The following is a 21,608-nucleotide window of genomic DNA, read 5'->3' as shown; positions in this document are numbered from 1 at the left end:
AAAACGGAGCTTTTGTTGCCCAAATTTTTATTTAATGAAGTTTTGTTCCATGAATTGCACTGATTTGTTCAGAATTATGAAATAGCAACAACATTCCTTTAAGTGGCCTGAAGAAACTTTTTTCATTGCATTCTTCTTCAAAGCTAGACATAGACTGTTACCGATTGTAGTGTTATTGTTTTTTTTTTGTACAGATTTATGTAAGTCGGCAACCAACTTTCATGTAGCTGTACAGTGCCTGCCACAAAAACCGCCTTATCTGTAAAGCGCTAAGAGCACGAACGCGACATAATAACGCGCAACAAGACCCGCCCGCGATAATATTTAAACTCGGGACAAAGTTGTTGGCACACAGCTCAAACCGCGCAACTAGGGCTGCTAGGAAATTGCAATTGTGATTACACACAATATAAAGTTTTTATAATCCAATTTTCAGTTGTAGAACATTTTTTTTATTGATAATCAATATGTAGGTAGCTTATCGATCAGCTCCTGTTTTAAATCAATCAGTTCACCGATACGTTCAGTGACTTTCTGCAATATTTGGATTTTGCTACTTAGCTGTGACTACTTTCTTTTCTCTTCGCTTTTTTGGAATAATACAGCCTTTATTTTCATTTTTCTGTAAAAAAACACTGTTTGCGTGCGACCAACAACAATGTTTTATTCATTCATATCATTAACGTAATAAAGTAATGAAGTCTTTATTGTGTATGAACAAAGGTTACAAGGGTTCTTATAAATAGGTTACAGGCATCTCTTAGTTCTACCTTTTCAGGCGTATACACTACAATACAATATACACGTATTAATGATAATTCCATAATTATCCTTAATTTTCCCAAACTTGTCTCAGTCTTGGACAGCCCTGGACTGGCCGGAACTCCCGCTCCCTATCTCGTGTGTGGCGCGCTTTTGATATATTGTCCGTGGTTTTTAGTGGATCCGTTTTTGTTTTTGCCGTGCGACATTATTTTGTCCTCAATTGTAAAGTGCAGTTTAAAACAAGGAATTATTAATTGTAGCTTATTAATGCTTTTTGTTGGATGAAACGGATTTTCAACTGTTTGGATTGTGTGCAATTAATAAAATTAAAAATTTTCATCAACGTTAATTAAGTTATTTTGTTTTAAGAGATAATTAAATGGCAACAGCGTCACCACAGGACGTACATAAGTATTATGAATATTTCAACTGCCAGCATGACGAAAGTGTATAAAAGTTTTGTCTTTTTGGCAACAACTGATCCAAAAGCGAGGAAATTCTTACCTTTGATTTAATCCTTAGTATACCTACTCGTACTGATAGACAGCTTCACATTTTTCAGTAACTTTTACACGTTTAACACGGGAACCTCTAACTTGAATGAACCTTTAAATACTTAAGCACATTAAGCCATCTCTTCGGTGGCTCTTGAAGCCTTACACCAATGTTAACTTACGCCCGTATTCACAAACGATGCTTGCATAAGTGACGCAACAAATCGAACGCACAGCGTTGAATAGAGCAATTTGATTGGTTCGCGTGTCACCCTGTGCGTCCACGCGCACTATGAGAACTCATATTAATGTTTGTGAATAAGGGTGTAACCGATATTCCTTTGGGGTTAAATTCCTTGGAAAATAATAGCTTAAATCAACCTATTAATAAACAGATTAGACCATCTGTTCGGTGGCTCTAGAAGCATTATACTAATATTATCATAACCTTTACAACTAATACTACAAAAGAGAAAGCAAGGACTCACACATGACGTCAAGCATCACAGAGTCTTCCAGCGTGTAGGCAGGGAACCAGGGGTTGGAGACGCGGCAGACCAGCTGCCTGCCACTGTCTTCTCTCCTGACGTGCCACGTTAGCTCGCTCTTAGTCACTCTGCCTACGATATCCCCAATACTCCTAAAGAGAAAGCAAACACTCACACATGACGTCTAGCATCACAGAGTCTTCCAGCGTGTAGGCAGGGAACCAGGGGTTGGAGACGCGGCAGACCAGCTGCCTGCCACTGTCTTCTCTCCTGACGTGCCACGTTAGCTCGCTCTTGGTCACTCTGCTATGACGTCCCTAATACTTCTAAAAAGAAAGCAAGTACTCACACATGACGTCAAGCATCACAGAGTCTTCCAGCGTGTAGGCAGGGAACCAGGGGTTGGAGACGCGGCAGACCAGCTGCCTGCCACTGTCTTCTCTCCTGACGTGCCACGTTAGCTCGCTCTTGGTCACTCTGCTATGACGTCCCTAATACTTCTAAAAAGAAAGCAAGTACTCACACATGACGTCAAGCATCACAGAGTCTTCCAGCGTGTAGGCAGGGAACCAGGGGTTGGAGACGCGGCAGACCAGCTGCCTGCCACTGTCTTCTCTCCTGACGTGCCACGTTAGCTCGCTCTTAGTCACTCTGCCTACGATATCCCCAATACTCCTAAAGAGAAAACAAATACTCACACATGACGTCAAGCATCACAGAGTCTTCCAGCGTGTAGGCAGGGAACCAGGGGTTGGAGACGCGGCAGACCAGCTGCCTGCCACTGTCTTTTCTCCTGACGTGCCACGTTAGCTCGCTCTTGGTCACATCGCCGTCGACGTCCATCTAGAAAAAAGTTTTTTTTTATTAATACTGCTAAAGGTAAGGTTGCTTATTTCCCGTGCTGAAAATGTGAAAACTTTCATAAGTCACGTTTTCAATTTCGTTATTCTTCTTTCAAAATCAGTCAGTCCATTTCATGCTCATCATTTAACTTTTGAATCCTCATTAACGCCCAATTTGGTTAGTAAAATTTTCGTTCATAGGCTAAGAACACACGGCGCTATTTTCACCCACGCCCGCGGCGGTTGCATAGAGTATGGACTACCTATGAATGGTCTAAAACTTCGTTCAATAAAAAAGTTTTAGTTGCTTAACTTTAGTGTAACTCCTAACCATCTAATAACCTAGTGAGACACCTAAGTTTCAAAATACGTACTTAAAAAAGTGATTTTGATATAATTAATTCCAGTTACGTCCATCCATATGTCTTACAAAGTACCTAAATACAAAATTTCGCAAAAGATTTATTCTTTCTAAACTGAACTCCACACATAACAGTCGTCATCAACGATTTTTTTTATAATAGTTTACAATAAATATCAACCTGAGTCAAAGTGGAGTCGACGAGCTGCGAGTTGATGAACCAATCGATGTTCGGCGGCGGCTTGGAGCCACGCGTAGTGCATACGAAGGACCGGTCCTGTCCGGCCCGGACGGCGCCTTTGCCGGACACCCGGACGAATTGCGGCTTCACTGCGGACGATAGAATGTTAGGAACAAAACAATTGCGATCTGATCGATTCTAATCGGTTAGAGGATGCGCAAATGTAGACACTTTTGCTTTAATCTCCACTAGCGTATTTTTAATAAGAATATTAATTATTTGTACTGCAAATATTACCAATAGTTCTGTTAACCCTTACAGTAAAATTTTTATGCTTGTGTTAGTCTTGGGTTCACCATAATATTCCAGTGGACGACGGGATTCAAACCAGTGGTCCTCGGATTATTATTTTTATTTTTTATTAATTTGGACCACAAACAGATTCACAATATGAATTATTACAAGCTAGTTTTTTATAGCTTATCATGGATCCAGCTGGTCACAATTAAAATAAAACACTCGAATTGGCTCCCGCCGCCGCTCGATTTTAATATTGCGGTGAGCTCACTCGTGGAACAAGCATAAAATATTTAGCTTAGTACGAGGGGAAAAAATAAGAAATAATAATGAATACTTACAAAACAATTTCACGGTGACCTCCCTAACTATCGGCTGCAACAGCGGGGGTTCCACTTTGCAATGGAGTCGTGTTCCTGAGGTCTCCCTTGATAAACTCTGGAGTAGGAGCTGGCATACGGACCCTCCTTTTGTGATGGCCAGCCGGTCGTTGCCATTCCACCAGGATACGTCGGGTGGAGGTTTGCCTGGAGGAAAAACATTATTTTTTGAGCTATGTTTGGACGGGACATATAGCTCCTAGTACCGTTAGAAGAATAGTTCTCGAGTGGCGACCACGGGCCGGAAGACGTAGTGGGCAGAAGATCGTCGGTCCATCTGGTGAAGGTCGCGGGAAATACCTAGATGCAGGCAGCGCAGGACCGGTCGTGGTAGAAATCGTTAGGGGAGAACTTTGTCCAACAGTGGACGCTATTTGATAGAAACGGACGAACTGTATTTAATTAAAAGTAATGTTTGTAGAATTAGAAAAGATTTTGCTCTCGGTTTGCTCGTGAACATTTCGGTCTGACTTTATCAGACGCCCGCGATCATAATTATCCACTTCCTTCTTCTTCTTCTTCCTCGGTCCCTCACTGATGAGGATTGCGACCACAGTAGTGTTCCTCCACAGACTGCGGTCATAAGCTGTGTGGACCGCACGATGCAAACTCCCGCCCACCGGAAAATAAATAATAAAATACCTTCCTTACTTTACCAAAATTCAATCTTAACGATCTCTTAGGAGCATACCGATTCTTTAGATGCTATTTACACAGCTATTTATCTGTGGTGTACTCATCAAGATGCGACTTTTCTCATCAGATAACCTCTAAGTTATTTTAACTTACAAAAAATTATTTTGTATTTTAATGAAAGGTCAAAAAACGCTCTTACCTCCAGCGGCTGCGCAGGACAGCAGCAAATCCTGACCTTCCCTAAAAGGTCCGGCGATGGGGCCTAGAATTTCTCTGCCCTCGGAGTCGTATATCCGAGGCGATTCTGGCGGAACTGAAAGAAATTATCTTTTCAATATTTGAACTTATGTACTACAACTTCCATGTTCAAATATTTTTATCATCATCATTTCATGTAGCTGAAAATGATGATGATGAAAATGAAGGACGTCTAGTTTGCTAAACATAGGCCTCTCCCAATGATTTCACATCGCCCGGTTGATAGCGGCCTGCATCCAACGCCTTCCTATAAGAAATCTTCAATACTTTCGATGTTATAGAATCGAATTTATCGACCTCTATTAAACTTATAACTTCCCTCGACTACTTAGTTGCTGTTATTAACTACAAAATCAGTGTAGGTAAATAATTTGTTTGATATTATTTTGAAGCTCAGACAATTAACGCAGACTGCAAAACGTATGTTAGTATTTAAACAATTTACTATAAATAGTAAAAAGGATTACATCATTTTAATAATAACTAAGCTATTCAACAACTCACCTATAACAGTCAAATTCACCCTATAATTCCTGGTAGGGCTGTCCACATAGTCTATTCTACACCTATACATGCCCTCGTCGTGGTGAGCCACCTTCTCAACTGAGAGGTGGGCCGACGATGGGTCAGACTCGTTTAGAACGAAGTGCGTTCGGGTCCCGAACTCGCCGGCGACTGCCCAGTGGACTGGCGGTCCGTTTCTGAAGTCGACACTGTGAAGAAAAAGTTTGTTTAGTTTCACTCCGCTAGTTTCAGCCAAATGGCTTCCACTGCTGGACAAAGTCCTCCCCAAGGATTTGCTCAACGAACGGCTCTGCGCTGCCTGCATCTACCAGATCGTCGGTCCCCCAATAGTTTTCAGATTGACCGGTTAGTAGCAGCCTACCTCCAGCGCTTTTTATGAGGTCGTCTGTCCGCCTTGTGGGGGTGTTTCTATACTGCATGAAAATAGTATGTTGTTTAATTTATTGTGATGCGGTTTATACATTTTTATGTATAAATAATAAATACTAAAAAAGTTTTGAGAGATTCCAAACGTAAACTCAATATATCCGCACTCAATCGCATACCCTCTTGATTCGCCTCTCTTATTCATAGCCTGAGTTACATAACAATAACTCATGGTACTTAACACAAAAGGCGAAAGCTTTACTATCACATAAATTCAATAAATGCATCCAGAACGCAGCCAAATATTTAATTCATGTCGCGCTCCTGCCAAAAGTACAATACCACCAAGTGACTCACACTTTAAAACTCAATAGGAAGGAAGCAATACAGTCTACAATAGTGATGGGACCGATCTGATGTACAAGTATCGATAACATTGTGTAATGTGATCCAATACCAATACGTTTCGTTTCAGTAGAGATAATGACCGTTGGGGCAGGAAAGTTCTCGAGTGGCGACCACGGGCTGGAAGACGTAGCGTGGGCAGGCCTCCTACTAGGTGGACCGACGATCTGGTAAAGGTCGCGGGATAAGCCTGGATGCGGACAGCGCAGGACCGTTTATTGTGGAAAACCTTGGGGGAGGCCTTTGTCCAGCAGTGGACGTCATTTGGCTGAAACGACGACCAATACGTTTGCATTTTGACGATGCACCACTTCAAACTCAAACAGCTTTTAGTACCACTTGGTACAACATAATAACTCTCTCATTATGGTTCATAATATGTCTGTAAGATCTTAATTGGCGAATAAAATATAGCCTGGTGTCTCTTTAAGGCTTGGTATTTCTGCTAAAGTAGGTATTTCGCGCTGTCAAAATCTGCGCGCGCAATACTTTGCCGAAGACAGCGCGCCAAAGAGCTCTCGCGGCTACACAGTATAGAAATACGCAGTTTAGAAATACGCAGTTGGTTAGGTTAGGTTGACTTCCTTCCGTTCAAGCGTCACACTCACAGCACTTTCTAATACAAATCATATCCAAGTGATACAAATTAAAACAACTTTCAAAATTTTTGGGAATATATTTTAGAATCGAATAAATATAGAATATAACTGCAAAAGTAAACACGGTTCAAAGAGGCGTGGCGTCACCCGACCTTCCGGAAGTTCCGCGCCGGCTAAAAGAATTTCAAGATTACGTCACCCGACCTATCGGTAGATCCTCGGGAGCTTGAGCGATTGAAAAAACATTTTATGATCAGTTATGTTACTCGTAGTAGCGATTATTTAGAGCTTGGATAATAAATTATAGTTGTTGCAATTCACAAAGCTTTGCATGTGGTTAATTACATTAATCAGTACACGCATCAATTTTGTTCAGTCTTTTTGTTTATTAATAAATAAAAATATCATACTAAAATTGCATACATATTTGTTTGTATTGGTCTGGGTGTTTTCTTTCCATAATTTATGTATAACGTATGTACGGAGCTCTGTATCGAAAATCACTATGAGCAATAAGCATCACACACGGTTACCTGGAGTGCATTACCGCAGCAAAAAGCTTGCCATCTTAAATGAACGGTATAATATCGAGGTTTCGTCAGTACAGTTGCGAACAAAGGTGTTTGTGTAGTGTAGTTGAGTTGAGAGGTCAGATTATTGAAATAATAAAACGAACATTTTATTTTTTAAATACATTTTAAAAATAATTTACATTACAGATAACAATGAGAGGATGACATTGCAAGGTGGTGCCAGTCCAGTCTTAAATCCGTTGATATATGCTGCATCTGCCATGTTTTTGGCTAAAAGATTCTTCTATCTTGCAGTTTAGACTTTTATTACAGACCTCAGACAGTATTTTTGGAAAACTTTTACGCATGGTGGAGGAAGGGACGCTCTAGAGACTCAAGTCTAGAAGGAGTCACATGAACTCCAAGTTTTAAATCCGTTGACATCTGCTGCATATGCCATCTTTTTGGCTAGAAGTTTCTTCTATCTTGCAGCTTAGACCTTTAGCTACAGACCTTAGACAGTATTTTTGAAACATTCTTACGCATGGTGGAGGAAGGGACGCTCTAGAGCAGTGGTTCTTAACCGGTGGTCCGCGGACCACTGGTGGTCCCTGGAGGCATTCCAAGTGGTCCACGATGTGCACTTGCACACCTTGGTCAAAACCACTTTTAACTGGTTTTTTCAGTCAAACTGGTTTTGACCGATTATGAGGTGATCCCTGACAAGACAGAAATTTGGTAAAATGGTCCCTCATGACTTAAAGGTTAAGAACCACTGCTCTAGAGACTCAAAACTACAAGGATACACATGAACTCCAGTTTTAAATCCGTTGATATCTGCTGCATCTGCCATGTTTTTGGCTATAAGATTCTTCTATCTTACGGCTTAGACCTTTAGCTACAGACCTTAGACAGTATTTTTGCGAAAATTCTTACGCATGATGGAGGAAGGGACGCTCTAGACACTCAAGTCTACAAGGAGTCACATCAACTCCAGTTTTAAATCCGATGACATCTGCTGCATCTGCCATCTTTTTGGCTAGAAGATTCTTCTATCTTGCAGCTTAGACCTTTAGCTACAGACCTTAGACAGTATTTTTGTGAAAATTCTTACGCATGGTGGAGGAAGGGACGCTCTAGAGACTCAAAACTACAAGGATACACATGAACTCCAGTTTTAAATCCGTTGATATCTGCTGCATCTGCCATGTTTTTGGCTATAAGATTCTTCTATCTTACGGCTTAGACCTTTAGCTACAGACCTTAGACAGTATTTTTGCGAAAATTCTTACGCATGATGGAGGAAGGGACGCTCTAGACACTCAAGTCTACAAGGAGTCACATCAACTCCAGTTTTAAATCCGATGACATCTGCTGCATCTGCCATCTTTTTGGCTAGAAGATTCTTCTATCTTACAGCTTAGACCTTTAGCTACAGACCTTAGACAGTATTTTTTATTATTTATTTGTGTCAGTGTGCTCTAAGAGCTAAGAGTGTAAGACGATTGTATGTAGGTACTATTAAAATGTAATTTTAACTCATTGGTTTTGTCTCATTTTTGAGGAATGTACTATGTATCATGAGTAGAGTCTTCGTTTAAAAGGATGCGAACGATTTAAATTTCAATAGGTAGACAAAATTGATAAGTTTTAATTATCAAAAATTTAAGCTTTCTCCAGTAACACTGATATTATTATACTGTGACTCATCAAAGTCATCATTGTCAAAAATATTGACAAATCGCGAACTGTCACGGCCAAAAAACTGGCACGCGTCCGTCCTCCGTAAGCGCCACCGCGCGACTGATTGAGATTATCCAAGCCGTCATGGACGATTTTTTTCCACATTTTTTAACATAGTAACTAAATAAGACGCAATATAAAAATTTCATCCGTTAAAAGCCCTCAAGTTATTTCTGAACTTTAGTTTAGTAAAAGATTTAGAATCTCAAATCGCTTATTTTAAAAATAAAACCATAAATAGAAAACGAATAGAGGTAACTTTGGGAATTTATTCTATCGAGTCAACTTCATCAAATCGTGTTTCCATCCGTTAATAGCCCTAGAAAATATCCTCAACTATGCCCAATAAAAATCTTAGCCTTTAATTTTACTGTTTAGTACCTCAAAAATGAAAAATGAAAACCTCATTTTCGCCATTTTCTCTGCTACCCGGCCTTAAGCTGTAATTTAAAAGGAACAATTAGACTGGTTTAAAGTATAGTGACGTGAAATTTTGCCATTGTCTGTAAAACAAAACTTTACTGACTTCGGTCGGACAACGTGCATTTCAAATACTTTCAGAAATTATACCAATAGGTTCAAAAATCCGTAGATAGAGGTCAGACTATCGATAGTCGAACTGTCAATCGTTACATCACTGTTCATAGTCTGAGATCCACCCTTCCTTGGATACAGTCCAAGAGATGGACCAGTGAATCTAAGGGGAAATATTTGCTTAGATCCCAATGCTCTTACCGGAATCAATAAGACGCAATATTACTTGTTTTTGCGAAGGTAAGTAATTCTGTTCCAATGCCGAATACTAGAGTATATTATCCAAAGTAGGTAGGTAGGTAGTTTTAAATAATGTGGTTCGAAATTGCGAATAACTACGATAATCGTAATCCAATAGGAATAGGGTACTTAATATCATTAAACCTAAGACACTTCTTTGAATAAAACACTGCTATTTAGCCCAGAAAATCGAGTTGATATACAATTTCCTGTAAATTTTGATTTTAGTATAGCTATAGCTTAAAAATCAATAAATACCTAGTTCAATTGAGTTGGTAGAAATGTGACATCATCACTAAGAATTCACCATAATCATCATTTCAGCCACAGGACAACTACAGACTGCTGAACATGCCTCCCCTAATGATTTACAGATGTGCCGGTTGGTTCTACCTTTATAACTCAAAAGTGCTACACATAAAGGGATTGGTGTGTTTTGACAGCTCATTCAATTACCCAATTCTAATCAAAACTTACGCTCGTATTCACAAACATTACCATGAACTCTCCTAGTGCGAGTGGACGCACGGGTGACACACGAACCAATCACAGAGTTGATTCACATAGGCAAGCATCCACCCACAAGGTGGACCGACGACCTGATAAAGGTAGCAGGAAGGCGCTGGATGCAGGCCGCTACCAACCGTGCGCTGTGAAAGTCATTGGGGGAGGCCTATGTTCAGCAGTGGACGTCTATGGCTGAAATGATGATGATGATGATGAATAGGCAAGCATCGTTTGTGAATACGCGCGTTATTTTAAAAGCCACTTACATCCCAATAAACTTAATTGGTAGTCGTATTATCACAGCTCTGGGACAATAATGTTGGCTAACAGGAGACCAGCCGTCTTCAATGGACAACACGCATAAGTTGTAATATTAAGTTAAATTATGACTTAATTTAAAGTTTAGATCACACACATTACACTAGTTTTTATTTCACCTCAATCCATCCAGTATTACCGAAGATAGAGCCTCGAGAAGTTTACGGACTTTTTAAAATTTTCAAAAATTTCCAATATTCGCGCGTGACGTCACAACATGATTTTGCAGCCCCCGCACGTTAACCCATTTACCACTTTTTGTCTTTTTCCAACTAAAATAAAATTTTACCTAACTGACAACTGTTGTTAGTTGTCATCGTTCAATCACATTTCAAACTAGGCGCTAAAAAAGTAACCATTATTATGCCACCTATTGCCAATTTTGTGCACTATGAAGCCATTTTTACATTTATGCACTTAAAAAAAATATAAATTTTCTGGAAAAATAACCAAGTTTGTGTCTCTGTGCTCAAAAACGAGTAAATAGTCCAGTTATTTGTTAATTTTACTTGGAAAGTTTTTCGGAATTTTTGAAAATTGGTGAATAAACAGATTTCGCTATGTTCTTTCCGAATTTTGTGACCTCGTTTATAGACGCGCGCGCGCCCGCCTTATTGAAAAAAATCCGCCTTAAAAAAGGTTTTTGACAACTACTTTTTTCATTTTATAATTTTTGGGACATAGACAAGCTAAGAAGCTTTGATATACAACGTGTCCCAAAATTCAAGGATAAGCCGGCGCCGCAGGATGAACATAGTCATGACTACTTTAGGAAAAATAAGAAAAAAAATCTATCTCAATTATTTTTTATGTTACACAATAAATTATGAAATTCGACGAAAATTGACACCCCTTATGATATTTTACATTACCACGACTACAATTTTTCAAATACTTCTGTTTTTTTGTTTGTATCGGCAACTTAAGTAGTGCTGCTGTCCACTCCAATTCTTAAAACCCCCAGAATCCTTGCAGTTTTTACACAAAAGTTAATCAAAATATGATATTTCCTTAAAATTTTGAACGATTTTTACGTTCACTCCACTTTGACTCGTCGTTTTGTAAAAAAACAGTATGAACACTACTGCGGCAAGTTTTTTATAAAGTTGACGCAACTATCCAAGATTCCAAAATGATACCATAATATTGCAATGTCATCGTACTTACATAAGTATACCAAATTTCAGCTCAATTGGTTGAGGAGAACTGGTTTTAAATTTAATTGCAAGATTTATCCCATACTAATTAACAAGCGAAGTGCTTGTAAAAATGGTACGCATATCTTTTTTGCGACTAGTTTTCTTAGAGTATTATACCATTTTGGAATCTTGGATAGTTGCGTCAACTTTATAAAAAACTTGCCACAGTAGTGTTCATACTGTTTTTTTACAAAACGACGAGTCAAAGTGGAGTGAACGTAAAAATCGTTCAAAATTTTAAGGAAATATCATATTTTGATTAACTTTTGTGTAAAAACTGCAAGGATTCAGGGGGTTTTAAGCATTGGAGTGGACAGCAGCACTACTTAAGTTGCCGATACAAACAAAAAAACAGAAGTATTTGAAAAATTGTAGTCGTGGTAATGTAAAATATCATAAGGGGTGTCAATTTTCGACGAATTTCATAATTTATTGTGTAACTTAAAAAATAATTGAGACAGATTTTTTTTTCTTATTTTTCCTAAAGTAGTCATGACTATGTCCACCCTGCGGCGCCGGCTTATCCTTGAATTTTGGGACACGTTGTATGTGATAAATTTAATGTATTGTAAGTTAAATAGATTTAGAGTTGTGAAACAGTCAAATTAATGTACCTGCTAAATTGCGAGTTCTTTTTCTTTGATCATGGCAGGACACGCTGCCGGGTGTCCTAAATATGCTGAAGTATAAAAAAATTCGCGTTGCTGAAGTACACTTTTTTTTTTTCTTGTTTGTTTCTACATTACATAATTGTACTAATATTATAAATGCGAAAGTTTGGATGTCTGGATGTCTGGAAGTTTAAAATAAAGTAAAGTAATGTTTATTTCTCACCAACATACATAACAGATAATATTATTATGATAACAAACAATCAGGAAAAACAAAAAGTAAGAATGTTGGTGGGTTGATACCTGAACTAGGAAGATTCCTGTGTCTCAGGTTTGTTACTCTTTCACGCAAAAAGTACTCAACGGATTTTGTTGAAACTGTACAATATTATTGTTTGTAACCCAGATTAACATATAGGCTATAATTTATGCCGATCTGTGACACTAAATTTCACGCGGGTGAAGCCGCAGGCAAAAGCTAGTCGTGAAATAAATAGGAAAGTTTAAGGATCTGAAACGTGGTCGCTTACTATGGGCCTCATAAGAAGGCTCAAGGTCACCCAAAGGGTGATGGAGCGGGCTATGCTCGGGGTTTCCTTGCGTGATCGAATCAGAAATGAGGAGATCCGCAGGAGAACCAAAGTGACCGACATAGCACGCAGAATTTCTAAAATCAAGTGGCAGTGGGCGGGACACATAGCTCGTAGAGACGATGGCCATTGGGGCAGAAAATTTTTTGAGTGGCGACCACGGGCGTAGACGTAGCGTGGGCAGGCCTCCTACTAGGTGGACCGACGATCTGGTAAAGGTCGCGGCGGGCAGCGCAGGACGGTTCATTATGAAAAACCTATGGAAAACCCAAAGGCCTCTCGCCTTTGTCCAGCAGTGGACGTCATTTGGCTGTAACGACGAAATAGGAAAGAATGTAACTATCAAAAATCTTCTCTAAGGCAGCATTTTTCCAATTTCGCAACGAGCGCGGCAATCACAGTTAACTAACAGACTAACAGAGAGCATAGCGAAATCTATTTTAATCACCAATTTTCAAAACTCCCGGAACACTTTCCAGGTAACCACGTTAATTTGTACCAAACGACTGGACTATAATTTAATTGATATAAAAATTTGGGTACATCCTTCTCAAAAACAAAAGAACTGGTGCTAAAAGGGTTAAGTGACGTTTAGACATTTGTAGAGGGCCTTGTAGAAGGGGAGGCTATGGTGCTGAATGTGGATTAACTCGAGTGTCATAGTAACTTATTAGGCTGCTAAGCTTGATGATAAAAAGAAAAATATTTTATTCAATGTACATAGTCTGGTCATAAGTTCTGTCATATGATAATAACTTTTGAATTTTGAATGAAGGTTTCAAAAATATTTTTTACTGAATTAGAATTAAAAAGAAAAAATGTGCGATAGTTCGAATTTTATTGTATGTGTAGTGGACGCATAAAGAAGTCCGAACTGCAGTTGTAACGTTGCATTGCTACGCGCCAAAGCAGATTTTCGTTGTGCTAAAAAAATTTAGTTTATCTTTTCATTAAATGATAGGTATAGGTGTACCAGAATCTCATGGCAAACAAAAATATTGGAAAAGTGTGTCTTTCATATGGCAAATGTCTATGGCTTTATTGTCACATGTCAAAGTAAATCAAGTGAACTGTCAGTCGCTGCAGAAATTTTGTAATCTCTTCATGTCTATTTGTTATTTTTGTGAAAAAGTCGAAAAAGCTCAAGCAAGTCATATTGTTTTCAATGTGTATTGTAAAATAAGGCATAATCAAAGTCAATCTTTGATTTTAAAGCGCGTCGTTGAGTTGACAGTAAGTTGGAGTGAAATTTGATACATTTAGTTTATTACCTAACTGCGTCAGAAGGAGAGTTTTTTAAATATTATTCTTATAATAGCTGCTTTATCGGGGGTTTCAGGTGTACCTCACAAATTGGTGCAGAGGTATGGTGAAAATGTTATGACCATGTAAATAAAATTGATAAAGATTTCATCAAGCAAGGTAGAATAATTGAAATGCTGGAAGAGCAATTTATAATAAATACCTCTTTATCTTGATCATCTATTGAAGAAAAGTGGAATCCTTGGAATCATTTTCTAATTCTGAATGAAGTGATTAGTTATAAGTATGATACATAATAAAATTAGTTACATAAAGTAATATACGATTTACTTATTTTTCAAGACATTTTCCTATTATTATTACTGACGGGATTGCTACCATGTACCTTAGTTTTGAGTTTCCAATATTTCGGCACTGTTGCAAGCGCCATGGTCACGGAGTAACTGAAGAAATTAAAACCAGACATCGTTCAGATGTGCGTTCAAAAGACCTGAGATTTAAAAAAATCTCACGTTTTGTTTAAACAGTAAGCGAAAAAAAGTGACTTGAAAATGGAATACAAAATGATAAGGTATGGTAAATGATAAGTCTTTATCAATGAAGAAGCAGAAGTTCAATTTCATGTGTCCTCCATCTAGGCTAGTTTCCATCGTCACTCAAAGTTTGGATGCGGTCTCAAATTTAGGCTTAATTGAGGTATTTTTTGGGTGAGAGGCATAAGAACTAATGCCGTTTTATATCAAAAATTTATACTTAGAGGTACTCAACCAGGTACAAAGTATTTCCTTGTATGTTAGTCTGTCCGACTCTTTAGTAAGTCCCGAAATCCGCGCTTCGGCTCCCCTACTAACCATTCTAACCATTGTACACAGATAATATCTTACATGCAGCTTTTCATGTTACTACGTCACATTTTCAAAATCCGCGCGGAAAATCGCTCCTAGCGGAAGAGCGCACTTTGAGCTTGAATATTTCAGTCATTTTTAAAGATATCAAAAAAGTAAAAATACAGTATTCATTCTAATTTTTTGTAGTTTTTTTTGGCAATTTCAAAAAAAATTGTGCGCCATGTCCATTCCCTCGCGTGAAATTCAGGAACCAAAAGTCCTAACGTTTGTCTATCTAGGTGGGGAATTAACTCCTTTGAATTGGGTTGTGTTGGCACGGTAACAGTTAATGAGGTAAGTTAAACCATACTGAGTACAAAAAGTATTGCATACATCTACATTCAATGCATAGGGGTTTTTGGAGGGGTTCGTAAGATCTTTAAATTCCTTTTTAATTTATTGAAGTTTTTTAAGTATTTTTAAAGAGCTATATATTTTTTTACATCTGAGATCGTTTTAACTAACGAATATTTAAAAAATGTGGTTTCTCAGAAGGCCTTATTATAAGCAAATGACGTAGATGTACGAAATTTCATTATGTACCTAGCATTTTCCATTCATAAAAACATTAACGATTTGTCAAAATCTTTTTGGCAATAACAAACAGTACCGGGTTTAAAAAAACATTATTCGTATCGCTAAATAATGCTCGTATATTAATTTCCAGTCTTCAGACCAATTTATTAGACGGAAATATTATTAGATAGTCTAAAAAACTAGCCTTGCTTTCATCTAGACACTGACATGATGTTTATTTATTACTAAACACACTTAAAAATGTTTTATCAACGTGGGTGGTGGAATGACTTTATTTACACAGATTTTAAAAAGTTTTGTAGATATTTTACGTAAGCAATTTTGTGTTGTATTGCACGCAATATCTTTTCAGCACTCTGCACAGGTCCATTTTATTTAGTAGTTTTAGGCCGCTTCCTGACTTGGCGGTGCGGTAGCGGCGCGGCATCGGTATGCTCAGTATACGCCGTACCGAAAGCTCACCGAGCGCCTATATTTCAATGGAGCGTTCCTAATTGAGTCAGTGCCGCGCCCCTGCCGCACATGCCGCGCCAATCAGGAAGCGTGCATTCAAATATAAGCGCTCGGTAAGCTTTCGGTACCGATACGGTATACCGAAACGAAATCGTACTGATACCGCACCGCCAAGTCAGGAAGCGGCCTTAAGGCTAAAGTTATACTAAGCAGTATAAAAACGCTTTATTAAAATCTATTTGTAGAAAACTAAATTTCTTTTATGATTAACTTGCTTTGAGTTCAACAAATGATTTAGATTTTGGTAGGGAATTATTTAGTTTTAACTAGAAACTGGAAATTCATCAGTATTAATAAGTTTTGGTTACAGCCAAGAACTGGAATCCCATTGAATATTCCCGAAACCTTCAAATCTAAACGTCTTCAATGTAATGGCAGTGAGTACCTATCTACTAATAGAATTTTTTTGGGTAATCTTGCTGCAACAGATACCTACAAACAAGACAGCACTCTTATCTAACCAAGAAACTTCATAGATCAATGCAATTACCGCTGCAGAACTGAATCTTTAAAAACCATAGTACTCCCGAAGGCCAAACAGAGATATTTACTCAACTCTAATAAACTCTCCACCCACACAATAGAACACTCGAAATATCTAAGAAAACGCAGTAAATGAGTAATATAGCTTTCTATTTACCACAGAAAACAGTTTGTGTAACATTTATGAATACACCATAACTCTTTGGTCAAATCACCGGGGTTGGCCCAAATCCAATGAGTCCGCATTCCTTTTAGCAAACGAACAAATGATTTTAGCGAGAAAAATTATAGAGAAGTGAACGAAAATCAAGTTAAATCCGGTATCTTGTAACTAAAAGGTGCTATTTTTCATTGTGTGTATGTGCACTTCTAAAGGGACATTAGACTAAACGGGATAGTCAAATAAAATAATCACGCTTTACATTTTAAATGGCGCCATCAAGCCGACAGGTGAATTAAAATAACTTCCTAATACAACTACTTCGACTTCCGGCTACGCACGAGCCGGAAGACGTAGCGTAGGCAGGCCTCCCTAGGTGGACCGACGATCTGGTGAAGGTCGCGGGAGGTGCATGGATGCGAGCGGTGCAGAACCGGTCTTTGTGGAAATCCTTGGGGGAGGCTTTTGTCCAGCAGTGGACGTCTTTCGGCTGAAATGAACGAACGAATGAACAACTACTACAGCTGATTTTATATGTACTTATTAGGTAGGTATTTTTTATGCAAAAACATAAATACCTATAAATATTTTTCTCGCACTTGTACAAAGATCTAACATAATATGTAAAGTACTAAATTAAGCGGCCTACCGTGGTCTCTGTATATCGTTTAGCTTCGAAAACTTTGGGTCTTATAACAAAAAACTAAACGCACGTTGAACTCTCTTTTAAAATTAAATTAACGCTCCTTTAACTTTTTGTAATAAGCCCTTGGAGTATCTACTTTTCAGTGTCTAGGCCCACATACCTAGTAACAAATTTTAAGTTAAAAAGGAAAATAGTCTAGACATTTTGATAGGCTTTTTGAGACATTTAGCGAAGCGGACTTTTGGCACAGAGGAGGAGTTTAAACGAAATTACTCTTTAAGTGGTTATAACATTGGTTTAAAGTTGCCTAAACTTTGAGAATGGATGTTTGTTAGGGTGTCCCGTCGTTGTATGGGAAAAAAATTTTTTTGAGCTACGGTTACGCAAGAGGTATCAAAAGTTGCGTTTTGAAATATAGATTACGATTAGCATTAAATTTAATGAGATATCTGTCATCTTGAGGCCTCTACCTGTCCTTAAATTTTTTTTAAATTGCTATTTTAGGGTTTCCTAACAAAAACTATTTATAATACAAAAATAGCGTTTTTATTAAATTTAAGGGTACACAATGAGTCACATCAAGGTTTAAAATAGTTTAAAAACCAATAAATCCATAAATACTTTCAAAACAGAATTGGCTTTTTGACCAGAATTAGGCATTTACGCGCGCGATGTTAATGTATTCCTAATTAATCCATGGGTCAGCCAAGATATCGATTTAATTTGAGGATACTCAATTCCCTTCTCACAGCAGGTTAATAATTTTATTACGCTATTATAAAACAATGATTGGCATCTCTAAGTGGAAGCTAACAAAAATGGCAGTCAATTTTAGAAAATCAACCATAACTTGAAAACCATTTGTCCGATTTCATTACTTTTTTATTTATATGATAGCTTTACGTGTGCGCTTGATATTTTGTAGTATAAATTGTATCGATAAAATCAACCTTTAGTTAGTAATTAAAGGAAAATTGATTTTTTTTACATTGTTGTGATACTACTTTTTAAATCATTTTTTTACAAAATGTCTTATACTCTACTAAAAGTTTTACATGAGCCAATGAAGTGTATTAAATTGTCTTTAATTTGATATATAATATGTATGCGTTTCATAACTAAAAATATATTTTTACTTCCGTTGAAGTTCACCATTGGTAAAAAACTGCGTAGACAACAAAAACTTCAGCTAGAAAGTGTATGTAACGTACATAAATGTTATTTATATTTAATAGTATGCTATAACTATTTAACATGTTAATTAGTATTCTGTTTAAATATAATATTATAAAGATTTGTGGCTAGGTAGTTTTTACCTGAAAAAAATCAAAAAGTATATTACTACCATATATTGCTAAATTTTTGTTAAATATATTCTAAAAGTATGTAATATTATAACAATAAACTGCGGTGCGATACCTTACAGCAATAAAACCATAACAGAAATAATACCAACAGCCTCGCCGAAGGAGTAGAAAATTTGAGAAAAACAAGTCAAAATATGAATTCTGCTAGTTCGAACCAAACCTATTCCTCACTGGAAACAGTCTATCATTGCCTGCAAATCATATCTAAGGGTTCAGCTGCCACTGTTATTACAAAATAAAATGAAATAATTGTGAAAAAAATATAATCGATGACAAACAGTGAAGGGCTGATTAAGTGATTTTTTGAGACATAAAAATGCCGGTAGAGCCCTTGAGACATTATTTTATATTTTTTTAATTATTTTTACGGTAATCTACATCTTATGACGCAACTTTTGAGGGGTCTTGTGTAGCGAAAATATAAAAAAAGACATTTCGGGCACCCTAATGTTTGTTGTTTGATGATGAATTTTTAATGGCACTTGCGTATAATATACGGGGTTTGTTCCTTTTTACTCTGTAATATAAAACGATGATGTTATTGAGATTGTACCTAATTATTTTATTAAAGACTAGCGGCCGCCCGCGACTTCGTACGCCTGGATCCCGTTTTACCCCCTTAGGGGTGGAATTTCGTAAAATCCTTTCTTTTTGGATGCCTACATTATAACATCTACCTGCATGCCAAATTTCAGCCCTCTATGTCAGTCAGTCAGTCACCTTTGAGTTATATACATTTAGATGTATCTAATCATCTAATAAATATATAAATATCTAATAAATAAATGTAAGAGACAGCATAAACACTTGTTCTTTTATTTACTGTATTTTATTAAAATAAATAGTTTGGTTACAAAATAATTAAGTTAGCAAACTAGTTACTTAAGAGGTTTATATTGTATTACGAAATGAATGAGTGACATTATTTTATAACCTAACTTACAATAAAATATACGAGAACTCCATGATTTAGGGAATCAAAACGAAAGTCATTTGTCAGTTAAAGCCTTACATTTATTATAAGGTAATAAATAAACGTTAAATGCAACCGGAAGTGGGACAAAGGCTCCTATAAATTGTACCGCCGAACCATTGTAGAGGTTTGTACTGCGGTGTTCGTAGTTTACGAATTGTAGGGAAAATTAGATTTTGAAAAAGCTTATTAAAACATAACCCTCCTTCTGGCTCAGTCGGGTAAAAAGACGATTGTCCAGACGTTTTTACTTCGTTATCTGTAAAACAATTTCGTTCTACGCTAATATTTTTTCTACTTTCTATATTATTAGACTACATTCTCATAGGCTACATTCCTGACATGATGGGTAGGATAAATTTAGACCAAATTAAATTGGCCTATACTAGCAGGTTTGGCTGGTAACATGATAAATAATAAGTATTATCCACTAGCGGCTTGCCCCGGCTTCGTAGTACTTTGACTTAAAATAAAGTCAAAGTCAAAAAAATCTTTATTCGTTTATACAAAAAAAATCGTCAAATATTAAGCACCTTACTTACCTATCTATTGATAAAAATAGTAGCAAAATCGGTTGCGCAGTTTAAAAGACAGCGCGTAGCCGTAGCGACTTTGTTATACTACGAGCTACGTACTACGAATATGTAGAGCTGTGTGCTTACCATGAGTATACGTTAGGTGTGCTCGGTAGTGACTACGTTAAAATATAACATGACAAATTGTACAGCGCCCCTAGTGGCTACTTCCAAGAACTACAATCTCAATCTCCTCATGTATTTTTTTGACGCACTCGCTAGTGAGCACACCTAACGTAAACTTATGGTAAGCACACTATGTGCTTAGTGCGAATTTGCATTGAACGTAGTCGCTAGCGAGTGCGTCAAAAAATTTGTGAAGATTTTAGTTCTTGAAACTATCCATTAGGGACGCTGTACAATCTTCTATCTTATATCTTTGTATATCTATTAAAGCGAAAGGTCACTGATTGATTGACTCACTCATTACGAACTCTCATAACTACAAGTGCTAGGAGTCTCAAATTTTGCATGGGGGTTCCTTTTACAACGTAGGTACTCACCAAGAACGGATTTTACGAAACTCTACCCCTAAGAGGGTAAAACGACCGCTAGTCTACCATATAGACTAAGAGCTAGTGAATGCCAGACCTACGTCATTTTATAATGTTAGTAGAATTACAGTCTATTGAATATACAGAAAAAGCCACCGTAAAAGTTAGACTAACGTTATACCATAAAATCTGATTTTTATGTATAATATTTGGGCAATGATTAGAAGTATTTTCCCCAACAGCCAGACAGTTTTGACAGTTCCAACTCCTTGCCAGACAGTTTTTTTAGGGTAGCTCCCAAAGCCACCATGACCCTTCAGCTTTTATAAAATGACGTAGGTCTGGCGTTCACTAGCTCTTAGTCTAATACTTTGAATGTAATTTTTTTACGCAGTCACTAGCTATGACGTTTGATGTAAACGCGCACTAAGCCTACCTACTGCTGTGCAATCCCAGGATAGCATTTTCCATGGCGACCCCAACTCTTGGCGGTTGGCCAGACAAGGTAGCGGGTTCGATGCCGGTGCCCGCTAATGACCACCTGATCCGCAACTTACTCGGCGATACGTGGGACTAGCTCGCAATTGGGTATTTGACACCATTTCCCAATAATCTAAAGCACAACGTTTTTAAAAAGACACTTCTTTCTGGTCTTAAAAACTAAATTAATTTTTAATTACCTGTAAATTACGATTTTTGGTTGCATTATTATTGAAAAAAGTAGTTTCATTGAATTGATAAAATTGTGACGTCACATGCTAGTATTGCCGTACAAAATCTATGGGAGAGTGTCGTTTTGACAGTTTTAAAAAGTACGTCAATTGATTGGTGGTGTAAAATACCCTATTGGAGCTCTTTG

General features: G+C 37.5%; 1 protein-coding gene across 1 annotated transcript in view; it reads right to left on the bottom strand.

The window, feature by feature from the left end:
• Positions 1 to 21,608, bottom strand: part of LOC135080782 (nephrin-like) — a 154,440-nt gene that overhangs the window by 17,970 nt on the left and 114,862 nt on the right. Inside the window, exons 4-8 of the mRNA XM_063975510.1 lie at positions 5,207 to 5,415; positions 4,644 to 4,757; positions 3,770 to 3,955; positions 3,132 to 3,280; positions 2,446 to 2,590 (exon numbers count right to left, since the gene is read on the bottom strand). Of these exons, the coding sequence (XP_063831580.1) occupies positions 2,446 to 2,590; positions 3,132 to 3,280; positions 3,770 to 3,955; positions 4,644 to 4,757; positions 5,207 to 5,415 (803 nt within the window). The remainder of the gene's footprint in view (positions 1 to 2,445; positions 2,591 to 3,131; positions 3,281 to 3,769; positions 3,956 to 4,643; positions 4,758 to 5,206; positions 5,416 to 21,608) is intronic.

Source organism: Ostrinia nubilalis, chromosome 18, assembly GCF_963855985.1.
Source record: "Ostrinia nubilalis chromosome 18, ilOstNubi1.1, whole genome shotgun sequence".
Classification (NCBI taxonomy): Eukaryota; Metazoa; Arthropoda; class Insecta; order Lepidoptera; family Crambidae; genus Ostrinia; species Ostrinia nubilalis.
This window is presented reverse-complemented; position numbering and strand designations above follow the sequence as displayed.